At 42.5% G+C, this 21303-nt stretch overlaps 1 protein-coding gene across 3 annotated transcripts in view; it reads right to left on the bottom strand.

Moving 5' to 3' along the window:
- FAF1 (Fas associated factor 1) overlaps positions 1-21303 on the bottom strand; it is a 318043-nt gene that overhangs the window by 46602 nt on the left and 250138 nt on the right. For all 3 annotated transcript variants that reach the window (XM_050961673.1, XM_050961674.1, XM_050961675.1), the window contains one exon: positions 17920-18008. In XM_050961673.1, coding sequence (XP_050817630.1) covers positions 17920-18008 — 89 coding nt within the window. The remainder of the gene's footprint in view (positions 1-17919; positions 18009-21303) is intronic.

Genomic DNA, 21303 nt, shown 5'->3' with positions numbered 1-21303 from the left:
TCCTCGGCCTGGATTGCGAGGCTCTGAGCTGCTCGCTAGAGCAATTGTTGGAAGATTCGAGTGTCCTCCAGGGCCGGTGCCGCAGCCGTGCCCGAGACCGCTTTGCCCGGGGAGGAAGATGAGGAAATTACATGGATCGGCCCTTCCTCCAGCGCATGCGGCCCTTTGGGGTCCTGCAGCACATAGTACTGTGGTTTCGATTCCGATTCTAAATGCGGCACTGCGACTGGTACCGGAGTCGCCAGCGAGCAGCTTGGCGTATCGGGCGGTGCCTGTAAAGCCCGAATTGAAGCTGCTGCTGGTGCCACTGCCGGGTTGGGGGTGCTGAACTTGGATACGGCACACCCCTGCCCGGCGACGGTGCCGGTGGAGGAGGCAGCAGTGCCGGCGCCACTGACGCCGAGGAGACAGAGGCCAATTTCGATCGAGGACCAAACGCCTGGCCTACCAACTGGTGGTAGGCCCAGGGGGTCCAAACCGGCCACCGATCTTGCTCTGCAACCGGCTGAAGAGGTAGGAGTCTGCCTCTGAGTCTGAAGTCTCTGAGTATGAAGACCAGGGGGAAGCAGCACCCGGTGCCGTTAGAGATCGGTGCTGAGACGGTGGGGAGCCGCTTATCTGGTCCGGTGCCGCCTTAGCAGCGCGGTGCGGGGAAGGAGGCGACAGCATGGCCGGCTTTCCCCTCGATTGTACTGGGGGATGGGCCGCGGTAGGCAACTTCCTACGGTGCGGGGAGGCTGGCGCCGGGAGTCCCATCAAGTCTGAGGCTGCCTCGAACGCCTCCGGCGTCAAAGGGAGGCGCAAGTCTCCGCTGAGGTCCGGGGATCTAGGCCGGTCTGGACTTGACCGCCCTCTCTGCGGTGCGGGAGTCAATGGAGCAGCCGAGGGCTGTAGCCCAGCCTGTCTGCTTGTACCTGCGGGCGGCGTCAGCCTCGGCCTCGGATCCTGGTGAGGAGACCATTCCCTCACCGGCTCTCTCTTCTTGGCAGGCACCGGTGATGGTGAGCGGTGCCGCACCGAGGCCGACTTACTATGACCCAACTCCGTCTGGTGCCGGATTTTAGATGACTTGGGCTGGGGCCTAAGTCCTGATGCCGGTGCCGGGGCGCTCCGCACCGAGGACGACGTGCTGGGCACCGCCTCGGTCGGTTCCGGGTCCAAGGATGACCACAGGGCAGCCTCCATCAGGAGGACTCTAAGTCTTTGAGCTCTGTCTTTGAGAGCTCTCGGGCGGAAGCCTCTGCAGATAGAGCACTGGTCCTTTTGGTGGCTCTGTCCGAGGCACCTCAAACAAGCACAGTGTGGGTCACTCTTGGGCATGAATTTCCCGCAGTCCTTGCAGAGTTTAAACCTGGGAGACCCGGGCATGCCCCAGCGGGTGACAAAAACTTGTGGGGGGGAACCCCCCGACTACGAAGAACTATATACAATGATCTAAGTAAAGTAGCTATAACACAATATATACACGGACTATACACAAGGATAGGACACTGCTAACTTGCTATGCGCAAGAGAAGTTCCAGCTAGCCATCACCAGCGGTAAGAAGGAACTGAGGGGGTGGAGGGCTGGCAGGCCCCTTTATAGGGCGCTGTAGTGGTGCCACTCCAGGGGGCGCCAGGGCCGACCCTACGGACGCTGCTAGGGGAAAATCTTCTGGCTGGCGTGCACACGGCGCGCACACACCTATACTTTCAATGGACATGAACAACCACTCGAAGAAGAACTGTAAGTTACAACAGTAATTGCAGCGATGAACAAGGATTCTAGCCATTGTGAATAACCTGTTTCCCTCCTACCCTTCCTGACTTTTGGTCATTAGAAGCCCTAGTATGCTGTGCTTCTGACACACAAGGACACATGAAGGTAAACCCAAACAAGAAGAAACTTGATGAGACAAATGGATATTCAATTATTGGGGGTCCCTCAAAGAATTAAACAGGTGTACTTTACTCAAAAGGGAAGAAGGCCTCTTGAACATTACAGAAGCTATTCCCTACTCTTCTTGAAGACTGGGTCATAATGGAAAGCAGAACACTTCTTTTGCCATATTGAGGACTCCCTTATATATATCACAAATTCACCTTAAGATTGTGAGAAACAGAATGGTCACAAACTAGTTTATTGAGAGAAGACAAGTCACAGATAGTCTGGGGGAAGAGAGGCATTTTGAAAACCTTCCTAACATTTGCTTCAGAAAGAGAACCTTTTTAACTTTCAATTTTTGCAACTTGGTACATCAAACTCTAACTGAATTTCAAAGGTCACTCCAAAGTCCAGTGGTACCTTAGGGAAAACTGAAAGGTCAGGTGCAAACTACTGCTTCTTTCTTTTCTCAGAAGAACAAGAGGCCATAACTTAACAATGTAATTCCATTAGACTACTTAATCAAAGTCAAAAAGTTAACTAAAGGCAGGTTTCAAGTTTGTAATAAACTGTCTACCAAAACTCTCCCCACAAATGCCAAATCCCAAATCAGAACTTTGGTAAGAAATACTACACTGGCAGTTTTAAAATGCAAAATAAGAATCAAAGAAAAAAGAACAGGAAACAACATGGACAAACAATTATTTGTGCCGAAGATGGAATCTATTTACTTACAGCAAACTATGACTTATTTCACAGAATATTGAATAATCCTTTCAAGTGGAGCACCATTGCTTTAAATTATGTCGGCTGGATGAGAGGGAAGAACTTCCACAAAGGCTGACACTGTAGGGTTTTTTTCAAGCATTCTGATATGAGTTTCAAGCGTTTTCCTAATAGCTTATTTCTCCTATTCTTGGCAGTGAACATCCTCAGAGAGGATGGGTTATGAAAAGGATGTCAGGAATGTAAAGATTTATTATGCATGACTGGCTGATCCTGATAGAAAGATGTGAAATCCCATAGCTAAACCTAAATCTAGAGGTAAACAATTACACAGTAGAGACCCAGTACTACTGTTCATACTTGGATCTTAAAGTCAAATTCCTAGGTAGACTAGATAGCACTATCATCTAGACTTTTTAGCTAGGAAAAAGATGTAATCAAATAAAATGTTTCTATGTATATATTTGTGCTATGCTATAGTCCACTGATTCTCAACCAGGTGTCCAGGGGCCCATGAGGGGCCATAAGCAGGTTTCAGGGTGTCCACCAAAATAAACTGGGCTTCAGCCCTAGGTGGGGCTTGGAGAGGAAGCATCACTTCCACCCCCTGACAGACCTCAGCAGGCCACCCAGCCTGTCTGAGTTGGAGGCGGGCCGCAACCAAAAACTGGAGCATCACTGCAGAAAGATCCCCCCTTGCCATCAGAAGGGATTGCTTCACAGCCACTGACTCCACGAGCAGGCAGCAGCTAGCCAAGGAGACACAGCACTTCTCTGCCCTGCTACATCAGCACCTCAGAGAGCAGGGCCAAATGGAAGGCAGAAACCTGCGGAGGCAGGTGGCCCACCCTACATGCTACCTCTGGTTGGAGGTCTGCAGGTTTGTGTTTTTAAGTTTAGGGGTCCCTGGGTAAAAAAAAAAAAAGGTTGAGAACTATGGTTATAGTTGATTTTACTACTACTTTGCAAGAACAAACAAGTCAGGAGATATTCTGGCAAAGCTATAATATTTTACTGGTTCCCAGTTACACCCTGGATAAAATTTCCATATTGTATATTGGGTTCTTTTCATTTAAAATATAGTTCATTATTCTAGCCAAGTCTCTTCTCCAGAGACATCACACAAAGCAGTGAGGATGACTCATTGTTGCCAGAATACAAAAACAAGAGAGATATGACAATGTAATGAGAGGACCAGAAGAAAACACTTGTCAAAGGAGCTACCAATGTGTAATGGTGAAAGGGTGCAGAAAGTAAAGAAAATTATTAGTTGTGTAACTGTGCCTGTAAACCAACAATCTTGTATGATTTTTTCATCTATCAAAGAAAGAGTACATTAGTTGAGAACTGCCTTGTAAGGCCCCAATTTACGCTGAAATTAAGGCACAGATGGATCATGTTTTGCCCAAAGTCACACAGAAAATCTGGGGTAGAGCTGGCTATTAAACTCAGATTTTCTGAGTTCCAGTCCAATGACACAAGGTATTGTTATAAAATTATACAAACCATAGTTTATATAATAAAGAAATATTAATAAAAGTAAAAAAAAAAGTTGTTTCTTAAAGGGAAAAGTCAAATAATATCCTTCTGTTACTGCTGCAAAATCAAATAATTTCCTACTAGTGCATCAGAAACAGAACATGAGTTAGATATTAATAAGAGTGAAAGTGAGTCAAGTTTCATGTATTAATTGTACAGGTAAATGCACATATCCTGAACTGCACAGCCAAGCACATATATTTGGCTCAATCATTCTGAAAGGCAGAGGAGCAAAATGGATGAAACGAAGCTCTTTCATATCAGACCTTGGTTGTATTTCCGGCTCTTCCAGAAGATACCGCATGCAACCTTATTTGTTAAAAACTAAAAATTGGGGGTGGAATGGGGGAATCTACCTACCTGTTTCCTAGAGTAGGTATAGGAGGCCTTGGTCAATAATAACAATGTTACAAATTGCACAAATATATTAACACCAGTTAGTAGAGGAGGTGCAATAAGAACCCCATGGCTTCTGCCTTCGAGCAGTGGATATTTCATGGGGGTCTCTCTCTCTCAGCACGACAGAGCTATGAGCTGTGGGATTCTGGGTCAGGTCTGCACAATATATCTGTATCTAGGACTAACGGAGCATGCAGTCACATCCAAATTGTTTCTGCAGATTGAAAATTACGAGAAAAAAGGCATCAATTTTTAAAAACAAATGTCAGTTTTGTAAGGTCAAAGTATGAATACATTGATTGTGTTATTTCAATTAAAATTACTGAGTTTTTGATAAATTTGCTCAAAGTATATTAATGCATACACCAATTAAAAATCTTTGCTAATGACCAAATTCTGGTCTCAATTACACATACTCAATGCCTGCTGAAATCAATGGGAGCTGTGCAGAATTTGGCTGTAAATTCCTGTGCAACTATTTTAATGAGCATATTTTACCATTTTGTAAAGCTGAAAATCAGATTTTTATTGTTAGCAAAACTGAAAACCACACACTAATATTTTTCAATGATTCACTTAGTAGCTATATACTTTTTCCCACATAAGTTTGAATTTTTAAGAAAAGCTTTGTTCTGTTCACTATTATGGTGGAGCATGAAGTTTCACAAACAGCAATGATTACATTTTTCAAACACTTTGCTTTAATATCATATTTTTAAAGTTTATTTTATTATGGAAGCATGATTCCATTTTGCATCACAACTAAATAAATTCAGTTTTTCAAGCTACACTTGCTAAGTGCTTCACAAGTCAATGGACAGCAAATGACATTTCACCTCCTTGACAGCAGTCTAACAATATTGTTCACTTAAGGCTGCTGGCAAAATTAGGATACTGACAGTTTATCTTGCACTGGCTCAAAAGCATAATGTGTGAACAAGATCTTAAACATGATCTTAATCACGCTGGAGATCATTACTATTACCATTAATATAATATACACACATTATGTAAGCAGACATATGAAATATATGGTATTATATATTATAAGCATGTGTGCGCATATATCTCAATTGAGGAAAAGCAGTGGTGCTTGAGATGCCACAAAAATTGTGGAAAGCAAACCTTGAAAATAAAATAGTAATTGTATGAAACAAGTGTAATAGCTCTTTGACCATACATGAGTAGATTGAGAGGAAATTATAGTAGAATTCACAAAGCTAACCATTTGAATATAAAGTACAGCTGCTGGAATTTCTCACTGTTCAGCTGTCACTCAGAAACGTTACATTATCCAATGTCAAAAAGTCATTATACTTTCATTTGGTGTCAGAATGATGATATTACAAGATTTTTAATTGACAGCTTACGTGGAAGGAAGCCCTTTTAAAATACTGAAGGGATAGCGAGATTGCAGCTATTATCCCAGGCATGGCTGGGATAATATTAGCTTGTCTTCTTTTTAGTAAATAAAATAAAATAAAAAATTAAGTAAAAACCAAATAAGAAGTGGATGAAAATATCTGTCTTACTTTTAAGCTCAAGTAAAAGTTAACTCTAAGATTTTACATTAAGTTACCCTTCTTACATGGAGAACTGAACAGTATTATTCCCCCAAGATTCTTTTTTGAAGATCTCTCAAGAGAAAATATATTCTTTTATCCTATAAAAAGCTTCTGCAATACAAAGAAAGCCCCATTGCGTTGCAGAAAGAAAAACTAACAACAGTACTCATAAAAGAGTCATTCATTTGGATCGAGGTTCTTCTACTGTTCTTACACAAGTCAGAGCAGGCACTTTGTTATGTATGCAGCAAAGGAAAATCCAGGCAAGTGAGGATGGATTTACATACAAAGAAACTGAATTAAACCAACAAAAGAAAACAGTCTCTGTTCATACAAGTACCATTTTACAGCTAAATTCTGCTTTTGGATGAGCTCACATGACTTCCATTGACTTCAGCAAAAAAGGAAGCTCCCATTCTTACCTTGATGAATTTATAATCTGAACAGGCAAGACGAAGGGGGCGGGGAGAGACAACCTACAAGCCAAGTGATCAGTAAGGGGTGGTTAATACCCCATCCTTAAAAAAAACCCCAACATCTTCTGAGTGGGAGAGAGAGGAGAGGGTAGAAAGAAGGGAGTGGGGACATAGAGGGAGGAGGGAGGAAGGAAGGAAGGGGGTGATGGCGAGAGGAAGAAACGGAGGGGCAGAAGCATGAAGGGTTAGGCTAGAAGAGTAGGGGCTATGAGGGCAAGGGGTGGAGAGAGATTGGAGCAAACAGCCAGTGAGTGGAACTGAAGGAATTTGGAGCTGTTGAAATGAAAAAGAACCTGTCAGCTCCCATGGAGGCCTGCTCCATGCTGCCAGTCCCCCACCCCTAATGGGAAGAGTCGGAGGTACTCACATTTAAAGGAGTTGTGCTGCCATGGTGAATGCAGATCTAGGAAGCAGCAGAATGGAGACAATGGGACTCCACATGATTGCCCCAGCTCTCCATGGATGCCTCAAGATCCACCCTTATGGGTACTGGATAACTGACAGGGCCAGAAGGCCTCTGTTTTTCAATGAACTGCAGCCACTTAGGAAAAAACCTGAGCGCCACTGTGGAGCGCTCAGGGAAAACATCTGTTCAGTGTGCCATGTTGGTCCAAAAGGCAAAACAAGTGTTAGTGGGCATAAGGAATTAGTCAGAAAAAATACTGAAAACAGCGTAATGCCACTATATGAATCCTGGGTACATTCTAACACAGAATGGTGCTTTTGGTTCTGGTCACCCCACGTCACGAAAGGATTTAACAGAAGTAGAAGCAGTTCAGTCACAGGTGAAAATTAGAAGTCTGGAAAGATTTCCATATGAATAAAGATTGAAAAAAAACAGGACTGTTCATTTTAAAGAGGCAGCAAATAAGAGACCAAATTAATGAAGACTCTAGAGAAATTACATAGTGTGTTCCTGTTGACTTTTTTTCATAATACAAGAACAAGGGGATATTAAAGAAATTGAAAAGCAACAAATTTAAAAGGAAATATGTTTTCACACAATACATATTTAATCTATGGAACTCACTGCTACAAGATTTTGGACACAAACCGATCAGCAGGAATCGGAAAAAGAATCAGACATTATATGGATGAGAACACCCAAAGTTACACTAGACAGGATAAAAAAATAATAAATATTTTTAGAAAAGATGCTTGTAGGACTAAGCCAACCACAAAGTGACAGGCAGAGTCAGGAAGAAACTTTCCCTATGAGAATAATTCTGTAATTGTCCACTGCAGTGTTTCTGGCACCTTCCTCTGAAGCATCTGTTAGCAGCCATTGTCAGACACAGGTCTAGGTGGATTTCTGGTCTGATCTGGAATAGGAATTCCTATGGTCCTTCCAGTTACATGGGATGGCAAACTCTGCCCCTTTGATGGGATGATTTGGTGGAAAATCAGCATGCCTTATTGCTGTGGAGTTTTTCATCCAGCTTTGGCACTCCTGTGGCCTGTTCTGTAGGAGGTCAGGATTTAACTCTAGATCTCGGTTTTGCATGGAGATTACCTTAGTGAGTTGTGCCAGACCTTACTTCATGGATTGTCCAGCATGGTCAGTTCTATCATAAAGGAAGAAGGAGTAATCACAATCAAACCTTCAGGACAACAAAACTTGAGTAGATGATTATGAGTTGGAGATTTGCATGTTTGCACAAGGGCACCAGAACCCACAGAGCTGCCTCTGGGAACGTAAGCCAGAAAGTGGCATTTACAAATGCTGAAAGTTTATTTGAAATAAACTCTTCATTTCACTGAACCACTCCTGAAGTTAAAAAACTACAAATGCTTCAGGCTGTTCCTGGGAGTATTTATGAAAAACACCCAGTTTGTCTAAACAAACCAGTGCAATGAAGGCATTAGTCTGATTCATTGAAGAGGACAGATTTGTACATTGTATAACTTAAACACATATGGTGTGAAATACATATGATATAAAAGTGCATGCAAAATTGCATTTTGCATGTGAGAACCACAGAAATGATGCCAATGGTTATGACATTCATATGACAAATGAGATGACATACTTACACTATAAATGGTACCTAGGACAAAACAACAATTTAGCATTGATCATTTGTTTTAAATGGACTTTCCAAATATCAGAACTGCTATTTTTGGGGGGTTTTTTTGTTTTTTTTTTTTTAAGGAGAGAAATCCTTTAGCAAAACTTACTATGGAACATTACACTGGGGAGGAAAAAAAACACATTTGTCCCAATCAGGTTGTTTTAGAATGCAGAAATTGAATCCCTGTTGTGTACCAAGTCACTGGCGAGATGACAGAAGGCTCCTTTCCCAAGCACTTTGCTGAACAAGGAACAGTTACATATACGAAGGAGTTACTATCCTGGCAGCACCAAAGAAGGGTTTGCTGAAGAAAGAAGTGGACAACGGCTCATTTTAGAGTGGTGAAGGTATCAGAATCAAGTCATTGGCAAGGGCAATAATGTAGGGAGAAAAGGTAGGGAGACAGGACTAAACAATGGAAGAGGGAAGGGATAAGGAGAACGGAGTACAGTTGAACCTCACTTCTTCACACCAGAGACTGCAAGGCTCATTGCAAACTGCTGAATTTTGTGCATTATTTAGGAAAAACACTACAAATTAAGGATCCCCAAGAGACGCTCCTCCTGGATATTTGGCCCCAGAATTTTTTTAAGTATTTATTTCGGTGTTGGTGCACTCAGCATTGCAACACCCAACTGGTTTAGGAGCGTAAAATCTTATTTTCAAAAGGGAATGAGGCATGGGATCCTAAATCCCACTGTCAATGGGATTTTGCTTTCTATGTGCCTAAATCCCTTTTGAAAATGAGATGTATGCTCGTAAATAGGTTAGGCATTGCAATGCAGAATACCGCAATGCCTAAATCTCCTAAAAATCTGGGGCTTACAACCTGGTCGGCAGCACGGGAGAGTATCTACTGACTATTTCAGGTCTTGTAGTTAATGCAGAAAACTGCCATTTACAATTTAGGTAGTTTTTTTTCCCTGTGAGAGTAGTAATGTTGAAGTAGGGAGATTGAGTACAGAGTTATGAAAATAGCACATATTATTCTAGGTCAAATGAATCATTGTTTTAAAGACAGAGTTTCTGGATGAACACAGATACGAACACATTTTTATAAATAGCTTCTGCTATGAAATTAGGGTGTATTCGTGGCTTCTTTTTTGTATATTCAAATCTCCATCCAGCAATTACATAGAAAACAAACCTGCTATTTCCCGCTCAGACCATAGCAATAACTAGGGAAAACAAGTGTGACCTGTGATCAAAATGAATACCTTTGACTTTGCATTTCCACACTTTGGCAAGGCTTAGTGTCAACTGTAATTTCTTTACAACAGTTTTTCCATTTAAAAAGTTCTTAGACAGATATTCTTTTTTTGCAAGTAAAAGTGAAGTGTTAGTTGAGGGTAATTTAGAGTGAATGGAAAAATTTAATTTGGATTTGTAAAAATAAAGTGCGTTTTCAAGCAATTGTGGGTAAAATCTATATACCTTGAAGTTTAATCCAAAAGCAAGAGCATTAACGTTGCCTAACTAGAAAAATAAACACCATGTTAGACCTACTGTTACTTAAATAACATGTGAAGAAGTTGAACCAGCTGTGTAACAGTCAATGCTTTTACAGTAATAAATTTTGACAGCAAAAATAAAAAGAATGCATTACTGAGATATCATCAAATGAGCCATGTCATTACATGGGAACTCCACCCAGTATAAGCTTGTCAAAAAGTGTTACTGTAATCCATTGAGAAGTCTCCTCCTCAGGCAAGAAAGGAAAAAATGTTTAGGATAGGCTCAGAACAGGTGTGTTGTATTTTAATGTCAGTATTTAATCATGGATCTTTTCACATTAGTTTCATATGTGACAAATTCAGACTCTCTTCTTGACATTCATGCAATGCTGAAATGTTCAGTCAACAATCAAATTGCGAGCCAACAAATGTAAACAAAGAAGCTGAGGCGATATCTTTTTAGCACTGTACACACCCCAAACACAAAAGGCATATTAAATTATTACTACTTTTTCTTGCTTTTCCCAGATCAGTACTTTGAGGACTGAGGAATGCCATGCAGCCCCATCAGGTTCAGTCTACTGAAAAGGCCTATTGACTTGTTGGCCTACACTGTGCCAGCTTCTGCCAGTTTCTGGTTCAGGGCTCTCCCAAGAGCAGAAAACGCTCCATGGAAGGTTGTGGTGGGCCCAAAGGTGACAGTTCATCTCCAGAAGTGGGTAGTGTTGGCCAGGGGAGGGGACATAGCTAGGACAGCCAGTGGTATGCACTGGTTCATGACATCACTAGCGTAGCGTCCATTGGCATAATTCCTACAGATCTTCCGAAAGAACTTAACGCTGCTTCTGGTGTAACCACCACCACAGGATAGCGGTGGGAACAGGCACAGTTGAATCTTTCCTTGGGACACAGTCACTTTCTCTCGTGCAGGAAAGTGCCAAATGCAACTCCTTGTTTCAGTAGGGTCATACTAGCCCATCATCCCTGTCTACCAGATAGATAAGTACCTCATTTTAGTTTGCCAGGCCCAAAAAGAGAAGAAAAAGGGGGAGAGAAAAAGAAATCCTTTCATGCTGTGTGTGCCTTGTGACAATGACCCCATACTCTTCACAGTGATATTATGATGATAGGATTATGGCATAATTATGATGCATTTTGTACAACATGGGTCACATGAGGTGCCATTGGAAAAGTTATGATTTGCTGAATATGATTACCCTATTAGCATGCAAGTATCATATTTGTATCTAAAGTTAGGGCCATTGACTATGTATCTGTATTTCAATCATGCTCACACCCACAGCTAGCCTTTCTGGTACAACAACGAAGAAGCCAGACAGGGCTGATGGCCCATCAGCAAAGACAATGGACCCTGAAAGAACTTAACCTTCCTGTGAACTTTTTGGACAGCCTGTAAGCAATGGATGCTATAACACTGCAAGGACATGTGACCAGACCACATGTCTCTGGACTCCATCTTGGGATGTCAGTATTTTTCCACAATCCAGTTTGGGAACCAAGTTTTAGAACAAAGGATTCCTGTCATATGCTAAAGCTATATAAGGCAGGGAATGACATTTGTTGGTCTTCACTCCCCAAACAAGAAGACTCCTGAAAACACCTGAGGAAAAAGACTGAACTGGGGGAAGTGCTGGATCCAGGCTAAAGGGATTTTTAGCCTGTGTATGAAGACCCGAGAAACCCAAGCTATAAAGCTAATGCAGCTTGTGCCTTAAGAATCCGTAAGTCTGCCTGTACCATCAGTTAGGGTGAGAATCTGCTAATTCATATCCAGTTTGTCTAGTATATTAAGCTTAGTTTGCGGTTGTTGTTTATTTGCTAGGTAATCTGTTTTGATCTGTTTGCTATCCCTTATAATCATTTAAAATCTATCTTTTGTAATTAATAAACTTGTTTTTACTTTATCTAAACCAGTAAGTTGGAGTGAAGTGCATGGGAAATTGTACCTCAAGGGGCAGAGGTTGTTGCATATTCCTCTCCACATTGAGGGGGAGGCGAACTGGATAATACATTTATAGTGGTTGGGGTTTGGACCAGGATAGGGCGGTACAGCTCTGGGGTACTAGACTGCGAAGCTGTAGGTTATTTTGGCTGTAGCCTCTCTATTGCTGGTTCACATGCAGTGGCTGGTCAGAGAGCCTGCCTGTAACTGCAGCTGGGCGTGTCCCTACCATTATGTATGCTGGTGGAAATGTAAGACCGGGAGCATGTCTGCAGGTTGTCACAGCAGCACAGTGTGACAGGGAGCTCAAGGTGGTGGGTCAGAGGGCTCAGTGATAGCCCAGTTCCAGGTGGCACCCCAGAGGAACCCATCACTTGCCTATGTTTATATCCATCCATTGATCTAACCTCACATATCCATGGGGTTGGTCTATGGTTCTCTAGAACTGGTTATATTGATGACAGTCTGACCATTCACCTCTTAGTCACGTCAATCTGCTTCCTTCATCCTGCAGTGATTGTTTGTGCTGGGCTCAAACCTGCCATCTCCTTCTGCTGGCCTCTTTACTGAATCTGCCACGCTAACATGCACTCAATAATGGCATACTGCTGATTATGCCTTATAAACCCATTGCACTGTAGCATGGCCAATTCAGTATCAGAAGGCAGATGAAGGTGGCATATTCAATGCTGTGCTAGACAGGAGAGTATGACAGATTGTCAGCATGGTGACATGGCACATATGCATTGGGGTCCCCAAAATCTTTGCAAGCCAAGTATGGGTAGTGCGTTGGAGCTAGTTGGAGAGGAGGGAAGGGATGGTATTTGATTGCCTGCCTGGGATTGATGGGGACAGAGAAGCCAGGGAAGGCAGGAGCTGGCTGCCTGTAGAGGGAGTAAACAAGGAGGAAGAGAGGGTGGCTGAAAAGAACCAGCCTCTTTCCTCACCAACGTCCAACCCAGCTACAACTATCGAAATGCACAGTGTCTGCCCCTCTGTCCTGAGACAAGGAAATCCGATCACCATGACTACGGATACAAATAAATGAAATACATTTTAATTTTCTGTAAGACAATTCTTTTGGGATTCTAAGAAAAAAGTTTAATCAATCAAAAGCAAATAAACAAACCCAGAAGTGAAATCCAATTAGCTAATTAAATGGTGAGATTTTTGCACTTCATATTAAAAATATGCTTCCAAATCACTCTCATAAAAATCCAATGAAGAAAAACCAGTAAATTATCTTAAAACATTGATACTAAAGCACAGCATTTTTCTGACTACATTCCTGTTACCGACTAAAGTAATTACTCCTTTTACTCAGCTAGCAGAGGTCTTTGCTGTGGTGCTGAGCATCCCACCTGCAATACCAACCAATGACGTGTGAGTGGGAGGTGGTTATAAACTGGTGCTTCAGCACCATAACATGCACCCCTGCACTTGAGCTAAAGAAGGGACTTCATTAGCTGCCAGTAGTACCAGGCAGTTATCCTGTAGCGGATCAACCACTAGAGGGGGATGCAACATGTACTATGCTATCATGAATTTTGAAGTGTCTGTGTTTTGAAGCTTTTCTGTGCATACAGGTATAAATCCATCACAAAAGTAAAGTTCAACTATCCATGTTGCTCATTAGCAAATTTTTGTTAATTACAGGAAGTGTATCCAGTTCTCACATGTAGTAAAAAGTTCTTTTATGTCTTTATTTACAATTAAGATATACTGCTGGCTTTTCAAACACAAAAGAATGTTCTGTTTATCCCCTTGTGGTTTTATGACGACTTACTGTTGCTATTAAGAAAACAGTAACAGAATCCGGAATCTATATCCTGTTTGCTATTGTCATATTAGTAAAGAAATTCCATGTAACTATATTAAGGTCTTCAACACAAAAGAAAAAAAGCACTGATGTTTGAACGTAAGTTGTTGTCAAGGACAAGATTTATAAGAAAGTTACATGTTACGTACCAGACCACAAAAAAGACAATATTTTTCTTCTCATGCCAACACCTTCTGTTAAGCACATAATGTACATACTACGTATTAAATACTCCCTTTTTGAAATAATACATTACATAATACTGTTTTAATTTTACTTTCTACTTCCAAGGCCATTGGAGGTTACCCATTTTACGTTTATTTTATAATAAATACATTTAAGTTATAGTCAAATATCTCTGTGCACACAGAATTTATAACATTTGTAAATTTGCCTCCAAAGTTTATCAAATATTTTCACTAATTAACAATCTACCATCTCCAAGGCAGACGATGCCACATTCCAGTGTGCTAACTGTGCTGAGGAAACTGGGGGAAATGAGAGAAACACTGCCCAGGACAAACATGGGCAAAATTCTGCTCTTAGAGCAATATATTGTAGCAGATCTTACACAGGCAGAATTCCTAGTGACAAAACTGGAGTTCTGTGTACTTAGGGAGAAGCAAATATCTAAGTTCAAATCCCCAAGATGAAGACGCATACTTTGTTAGTGGGATTCACAACTATTTACTCAACAGCAAAGGAACGTAAGACTTGGGATTCGAGGTTGAGGTTTTCTGACCCTGTCCATCTTCCTCACTACATCCTACCTGCTGCTATCCCCCTGGATCCTGCCAATCCCCACTCCATCCTACCTGTCTCCCCTGCACTCTTATCCTCCAACACATATTCCTGTCCATTCTTGGCTTTTGCCCATTTTCCCTGTTCCCCTCCCCACTTTGCTGCTATCCTCCCACTCCTCCAGAGCTCCTGCTCTCTCTCCCCTATTTGTTCTTATTTCTCCCACTTCTTCTGTCCATCTCTGCTCCTGTCCCTCTCTCTCGCCCAGCTCCTGCGACTAACCCTCCAAGCTCCTACTGTTATTCACTCACTCTGCTCTCTTCACTCTCCCCCTGTTCCTCACCCCTCTGTAGCTGAGCCAGGTTTCCTCCTCACTGCCTGGCATCAGCAGGGTGAGCATTGAGAACACAAGGCAATCAGTCCTCCAGCACTCAGTTCCTGTGCCAGTGATTGCTGGCAGCCAGGATGAGTAATTGCTGAGAAAGTCCTGCTCTGTCCGTAAGCCATAGGATGGAACATGCTCAGTTGCTCTGTGTGGATGGTGCATTTGCAGTCAAGCCATCACACAGGAGCTGTGAAAGGATGGGACAAGCTCAGTGCAGATGGAATCTCCAGAGAATGTAGCTAATAACTTCTACTGAACATGTGTTAACAGAGATTCTTCAGAGGCTTCTAACTTGGACAAATCACAGGGACATCAAAAGGCACATCCCTGACACCAGTGTGACCCCCCGACACACCCCAAATTTCAGGTCTCTGCTCCAAAGCATGGAGATGCTACAGCGTCTCAAAAAAACTTTGTAAGAATTCTTTTAACATGGAGAAAATACATGTATTTTCCCCTAAGCTCATTCTTGGGAGCAATGACCATTTTAGCTGAAACATTCCAAAAAAGTTCAGCCTGAGGCAGATAACACCATTGAAAATTTTAGCCTCAATTATGTAATTTTGGTAACGTTATAAGCAAGAGAAAGTAGAATCTTATAATGGAAAGGTTTTTTGCAACTTTAAATATAGGCGTTGCTACCTGAACCTCCTGTAACAAATAGCTTAAACATATAGCTCCAGAAAGTTAGTCCCAACAGAGATCTAGCTGCTGTTAGCTATGAGAGAAAAAGAAAATAAATTTTGAAACTACTTAGAATTTTCAATTAGCAATGAGCATGTATAGTAGGTAATTTTTATAAATGTTGATATCTAGTAGAAGCAAAAGAACAAACACTATTTACAAATCTAGAAGCAAACCCTGCTCACCTTAGTCATGTGACTAGTCATGGGTAAGGTGAGTTGGATTTGGTGCATGGATTCCCACTTAAATAAATGAAAAAGTATAATCATGCAACTGAGCTGGAGTTAGTATGAGCGCTGCACTTTGTCATAACCCTCGTTTTCAGTCAGGTTAATGGAAAGGTTCCACGGGAATGGGAGTCAGAGTTTTAGAAAACCTGGGAGATGAAATACACGAACAACAGAGGTTCAAGAAATTCCAGGCTAAAAGCTGCCATAATAAAAATTACATTTTCGTACGTAGACAGCACCTTTCATCTGATGCTCTCAAAGCATTATAACCATCATGTCATGAGCTTACTTGTTTGTGCCTTGGTATTGTGCTATATAAATATCATCTGTAAATGGTTCCCAGTTCAGCGAAAGCTCTTACAAGGCTTATATGGAATAATATAAGGATATACCAAGGTATGTTAAGGATCCTGTTACAATCTTAAATAAACTTTGTTTTATTGCTCTCTCAACTCTAATGTAACTCCCCAAAGAGCATTAGTGAATTTGCAGTTAGTAGGCAGACTGTTCTTGTTCTAAATATAACAGTGTTATGATGTATGGTTATTCTCACCAGTAGACGTAAAAATGAGTGACATTAATCCCACCTTCTTATAGCGCAAGAAATCTAGACTTTTTAGGACACTACTAGTTAGATTGAAGCAACAGGTGGATTTCCCTGCATGCAATGGTGTAGTGATCACTCCCCATCATTCAGTTAACAAGACAGTACAGAATCTCTGTTAAATTTAAAAAAAACCCAATGAAGCATCTATCAAAATAAATCGATTTGATTTTAATTAGAAGCATAAGACATAGTTCTCATTTTAGTTTTGAAATTTCCTGTACACCTTTACAATAACAATAGCATCACACTATACTCAGCTGCTTTGCTGATACAAAATCTAGATTTTCACATACTGAACAGTTCAACACAGATTTCAGACCTCAGAATCTTCCTCAGTACTCTCACTTGTAACCTGAATTTTATCTTCTCATGAAGGTACTTAAAATAAATAAATAAAAAAACAGCCTACTTGCAGTTAAAATGCAATCAAAAATTCAATTATACTATGCCTTGGATTTGTCTTGTAACCCTCATATTAAAATTTGCGTTTAGTATTAAAGGAATTAAAGTTAATTTCTTTTATCAATGAGTTTTGGAGAACACAAATGAAGATGAAAAAATTAACTGGGAAATCTAGATGCAGATAGTGTGCATTCACATTATTATACAACATAATCAGTAAATCTGGTACTAATGAGTCACAAGACTTAAATGTGAAGAATGTGTTTAGTGAATTATTGTCAATCAATGTCTATACACAAGGATAACAATAATCTTGAATGGCAACACACCTATTACAACAAATTCCTAACTAAGTACTTCATTACTTCAAAATGTCACTCCTAATTTATAGAGTAACAGATAAACATCTCTCTACTGTATACCTGGCTTGTGTCTACTTCTATGTAATTGAAACACTGTTTCTGAAAACTTCATATTATCACTTACACATCATTTTGTTTCAAATGCTGATTCAATGGCACTTTATGAGTCTGTTTGTTCTAACACTTCCTTTTAAGCTGAGTACTTTATTCATTCTATATATATATATATCTATATAAGCATTTAAAAAAGGTCAAACTGTTTTTGTTTTCCACCTGTGACTTTAAAGATAGGCATGGGGAGTGTCTGTCGTCATTTCCTGGTATGATTGTATTAACCTAGTATAATACTATTGGAAATGTAAACTATTACTCATAACCAATATTCTGAAAAAGAAAACAAAGATTCTGAAAGTGACTAATAAAGCCAATATGTAACAAATTGCACTGATCTTTTGAAGGAACCAATTAAATACATAAAGGAGACTTACTATTTTCTACTCCCTGATGGAAGGATGTGGATTAAAAAACAAAAGTAACAAACTTTACTGGAACAAAAAGTCTTTTGTTTACCTTTATATTCCCCATCATCCTCGAAATCTGTTAGGAATCTGCACTAACTGTCAACTCTCACCTCATCCTTTATGTCTTCTTGCTGCTGAGCACTGAAGATCTCCATTGCAGCCATCAGTCTCATCATTAGCTCATCCACTGTTGTGTTACCTAGCAACAAAGGAAGATAACTTTAATAATATGAACTTCAGCTATTAAAAATGGAAAGTCATTCTAGAATTAATCCATGAGGAATAACTAGTGTTTGAAAAATGGGTGATTAGAAAATACTAATATCTCATTAGAATATTTTTAATTTGTCTTTTTGTTTAAAAATTTTAAAATGTTCCACCAGCAAACCCTAACAAGTGCAAATGTAGTCTTAATTTTTAAGTGGTATAAATCAGAGCATTTGTTTTTGTACTGATTGGTAGAATCTCTAACTTAGTTTTAATGATAATTTTCATGTCTTATATCAGAGAAAAGAATGATGTGTGAGGAATCAATGACTTTTTTTTTTAGCTTTTTGCAACTACAATATGTCACTATCTATCTAGGTAGATCTAATCTTAGGTCACATGGCAGAGGACATTACTATTAAGACTCTATTGGTGGCTAGGTTAAAAATAAAAGAGTTAAATCTGGAAAAAGAGCATTCTGAACCCAAACAAACGATTCAACTCAACATTAAACTCAAAGTCAGTTTTGTTTTCAGTGATAAATTTTATTTCTCCTACAGCATATCTATTCCAGACTGCATAGTTCTCGACAGGGAAGTCCTGCATCTATGCACAAAACAAATCCAGCACAGGCCCCTGCAGTGAATGGTTCCTCTTGCTGTCCTAGCAACGTGTGTCAACCTTCTTCAATAGGGTTGAAAGGTCAGTTCAGTCTCCTACCATGACCCACTTAGTTTTTCTTTTCCCTCCTGTGACCGCTAACCAGAGTGCCAACTAGTGCCACTTGTGAGAGTGATTTTGGTATGAGGCCACTTGTCCATTAGGATTAGGCAAAGACTGTAAAGTCATCTAACATGAACAACTACACAGCCTTCAGATGAGAATACATTTTAGTTACTGTCAACATGAACTAGATTTGAACTGGTAACCAGAGGTAAAATTTTCAAGAATGCCTAAGACACTCAGGAGCTGAATTCCCATTTTCCAAAAATGGATTTAGGCCTTTAGGAGCATAAGGCTTATTGAAAGTCATTAAAAAAGACGGTTACTCACCTTTGTAACTGTTGTTCTTCGAGATGTGTTGCTCACATCCATTCCAGTTAGGTGTGCGCGCCGCGCGTGCACGTTCGTCGGAAACTTTTTACCCTAGCAACTCCAGTGGGCCGGCAGGTCGCCCCCTGGAGTGGCGCCGCCATGGCGCCCAATATATATCCCTGCCGGCCCACCCGCTCCTCGGTTCCTTCTTGCCGGCGACTCCGACAGTGGGGAAGGAGGGCGGGTGTGGAATGGATGTGAGCAACACATCTCGAAGAACAACAGTTACAAAGGTGAGTAACCGTCTTTTCTTCTTCGAGTGATTGCTCACATCCATTCCAGTTAGGTGAATCCCAAGCCATACCTAGGTGGTGGGGTCGGAGCGAGAAGTCGCGGCATGGAGCACTGCAGATCCGAAGGCCGCGTCCTCTCTAGACTGCTGGACCAGGGCGTAGTGGGAAGCAAAGGTGTGGACCAATGACCAGGTCGCTGCCCGACAGATTTCCTGGATGGGCACACGGGCGAGGAAAGCCAGCGACGACGCCTGCGCCCTGGTAGAATGCGCAGTCACACGGCCCGTAGGGACATGGGCCAAGTCATAGCAGGTCCTGATGCAGGACGTTACCCAAGAGGATAACCTCTGGGAGGAGATAGGAAGCCCTTTCATGCGGTCCGCTACTGCCACGAAAAGCTGGGGGGATTTGCGGAAGGGCTTGGTCCTCTCCACGTAGAACGCGAGAGCCCTACGGACATCAAGCGAGTGGAGCTGCTGCTCCCTGCCTGAGGAGTGAGGTTTCGGGAAAAAAAACCGGAAGGAATATCTCTTGGTTGACGTGGAAGGCTGAGACCACCTTGGGGAGAAAAGCAGGGTGTGGTCTCAGCTGCACCTTGTCCTTGTGGAAGACCGTATATGGGGGGTCTACCACAAGAGCCCGGAGTTCCGACACCCGTCTAGCTGAGGTGATAGCTACTAGAAAGGCCGTCTTCCAAGAGAGGTAAAGCAGGGAGCAAGTGGCTAACGGCTCAAAGGGGGGCCCCATGAGCCGGGACAACACCAGGTTAAGATCCCAGGTTGGAGCAGGGAGACGGACGTTAGGGTATAAACGTTCCAACCCCTTGAGGAATCTAGACACCGTCGGGTGAGAAAAAACAGAGCGACCATCCGCACCCGGATGAAAGGTGGAGATAGCTGCTAGGTGGACTCGCAACGACGATATGGCCAGACCTTGCCCTTTAAGGGACCAAATGTAGTCCAAGATATCGGCTACCGAAACTTCCATAGGGCGGAGATTTCTCTCCACGCACCAACAGGAGAAGCGCTTCCATTTGGCCAAATATGTCGCTCTTGTGGACGGCTTCCTGCTGCCCAAGAGCACCTCCCTCACCGGCGAGGAACAGCGCAGCTCAGAGCCAGTCAGCCACGCAGGAGCCACGCTGCTAGGTGCAGCGACTGCAGGTCCGGGTGACAGAGGGTCCCGTGCTCCTGGGTAATCAGGTCCGGATGAAGGGGCAGGGGAACTGGGTCGGCTATAGTCAGGTCCAGCAGCATGGGGTACCAGTGCTGTCTGGGCCATGCCGGGGCTACCATGATCACGTGAGCCCTGTCCCTGCGTACCTTCAGAAGGACCCTGTGGACCAAAGGGAATGGGGGAAACGCATAGTACAGGTGGGTCGACCACTGGATGAGGAAGGCATCCGCTATCGACCCGGGCTCCCTGCCCTGAAAGGAGCAGAACGCTTGGCACTTCCTGTTCCCCTTGGACGCGAAGAGGTCCACCCGGGGATAACCCCACCTCCGGAAGATGGAGAGGGCGACGTCCGGGCGAAGGGACCACTCGTGTGACAGGAAGGATCTGCTCAATCGATCCGCCAGCGTGTTCCGTACTCCGGGGAGGAAGGAAGCCATGAGGTGAATGGAGTGGGCTACACAAAAGTCCCAGAGTTGTATCGCCTCGTGGCACAGGGAGGAGGATCTGGTGCCGCCCTGCTTGTTGATATAATACATGGTCGTCGTGTTGTCGGTGAACACCGCGACACAGCGACCCTGAAGCTGATGACAGAACGTTTGATAAGCAAGACGGACCGCTCTCAACTCCCGCATGTTGATGTGTAGCCCCACCTCCTCCTGGGACCACAGGCCCTGCGTCCTCAGGGTCCCTACGTGGGCCCCCCAGCCGAGATCTGAGGCATCCGTTGTTAGGGACACCGAGGGCTGAGATGGGTGGAAGGGGAGACCCGCACACAACACTGAC

This window comes from Gopherus flavomarginatus, chromosome 7 (genome assembly GCF_025201925.1).
Source record: "Gopherus flavomarginatus isolate rGopFla2 chromosome 7, rGopFla2.mat.asm, whole genome shotgun sequence".
NCBI lineage: Eukaryota > Metazoa > Chordata > Testudines > Testudinidae > Gopherus > Gopherus flavomarginatus.
The sequence above is the reverse complement of the archived record's forward strand: the minus strand, read 5'-3'. Positions and strand labels throughout refer to the sequence as shown.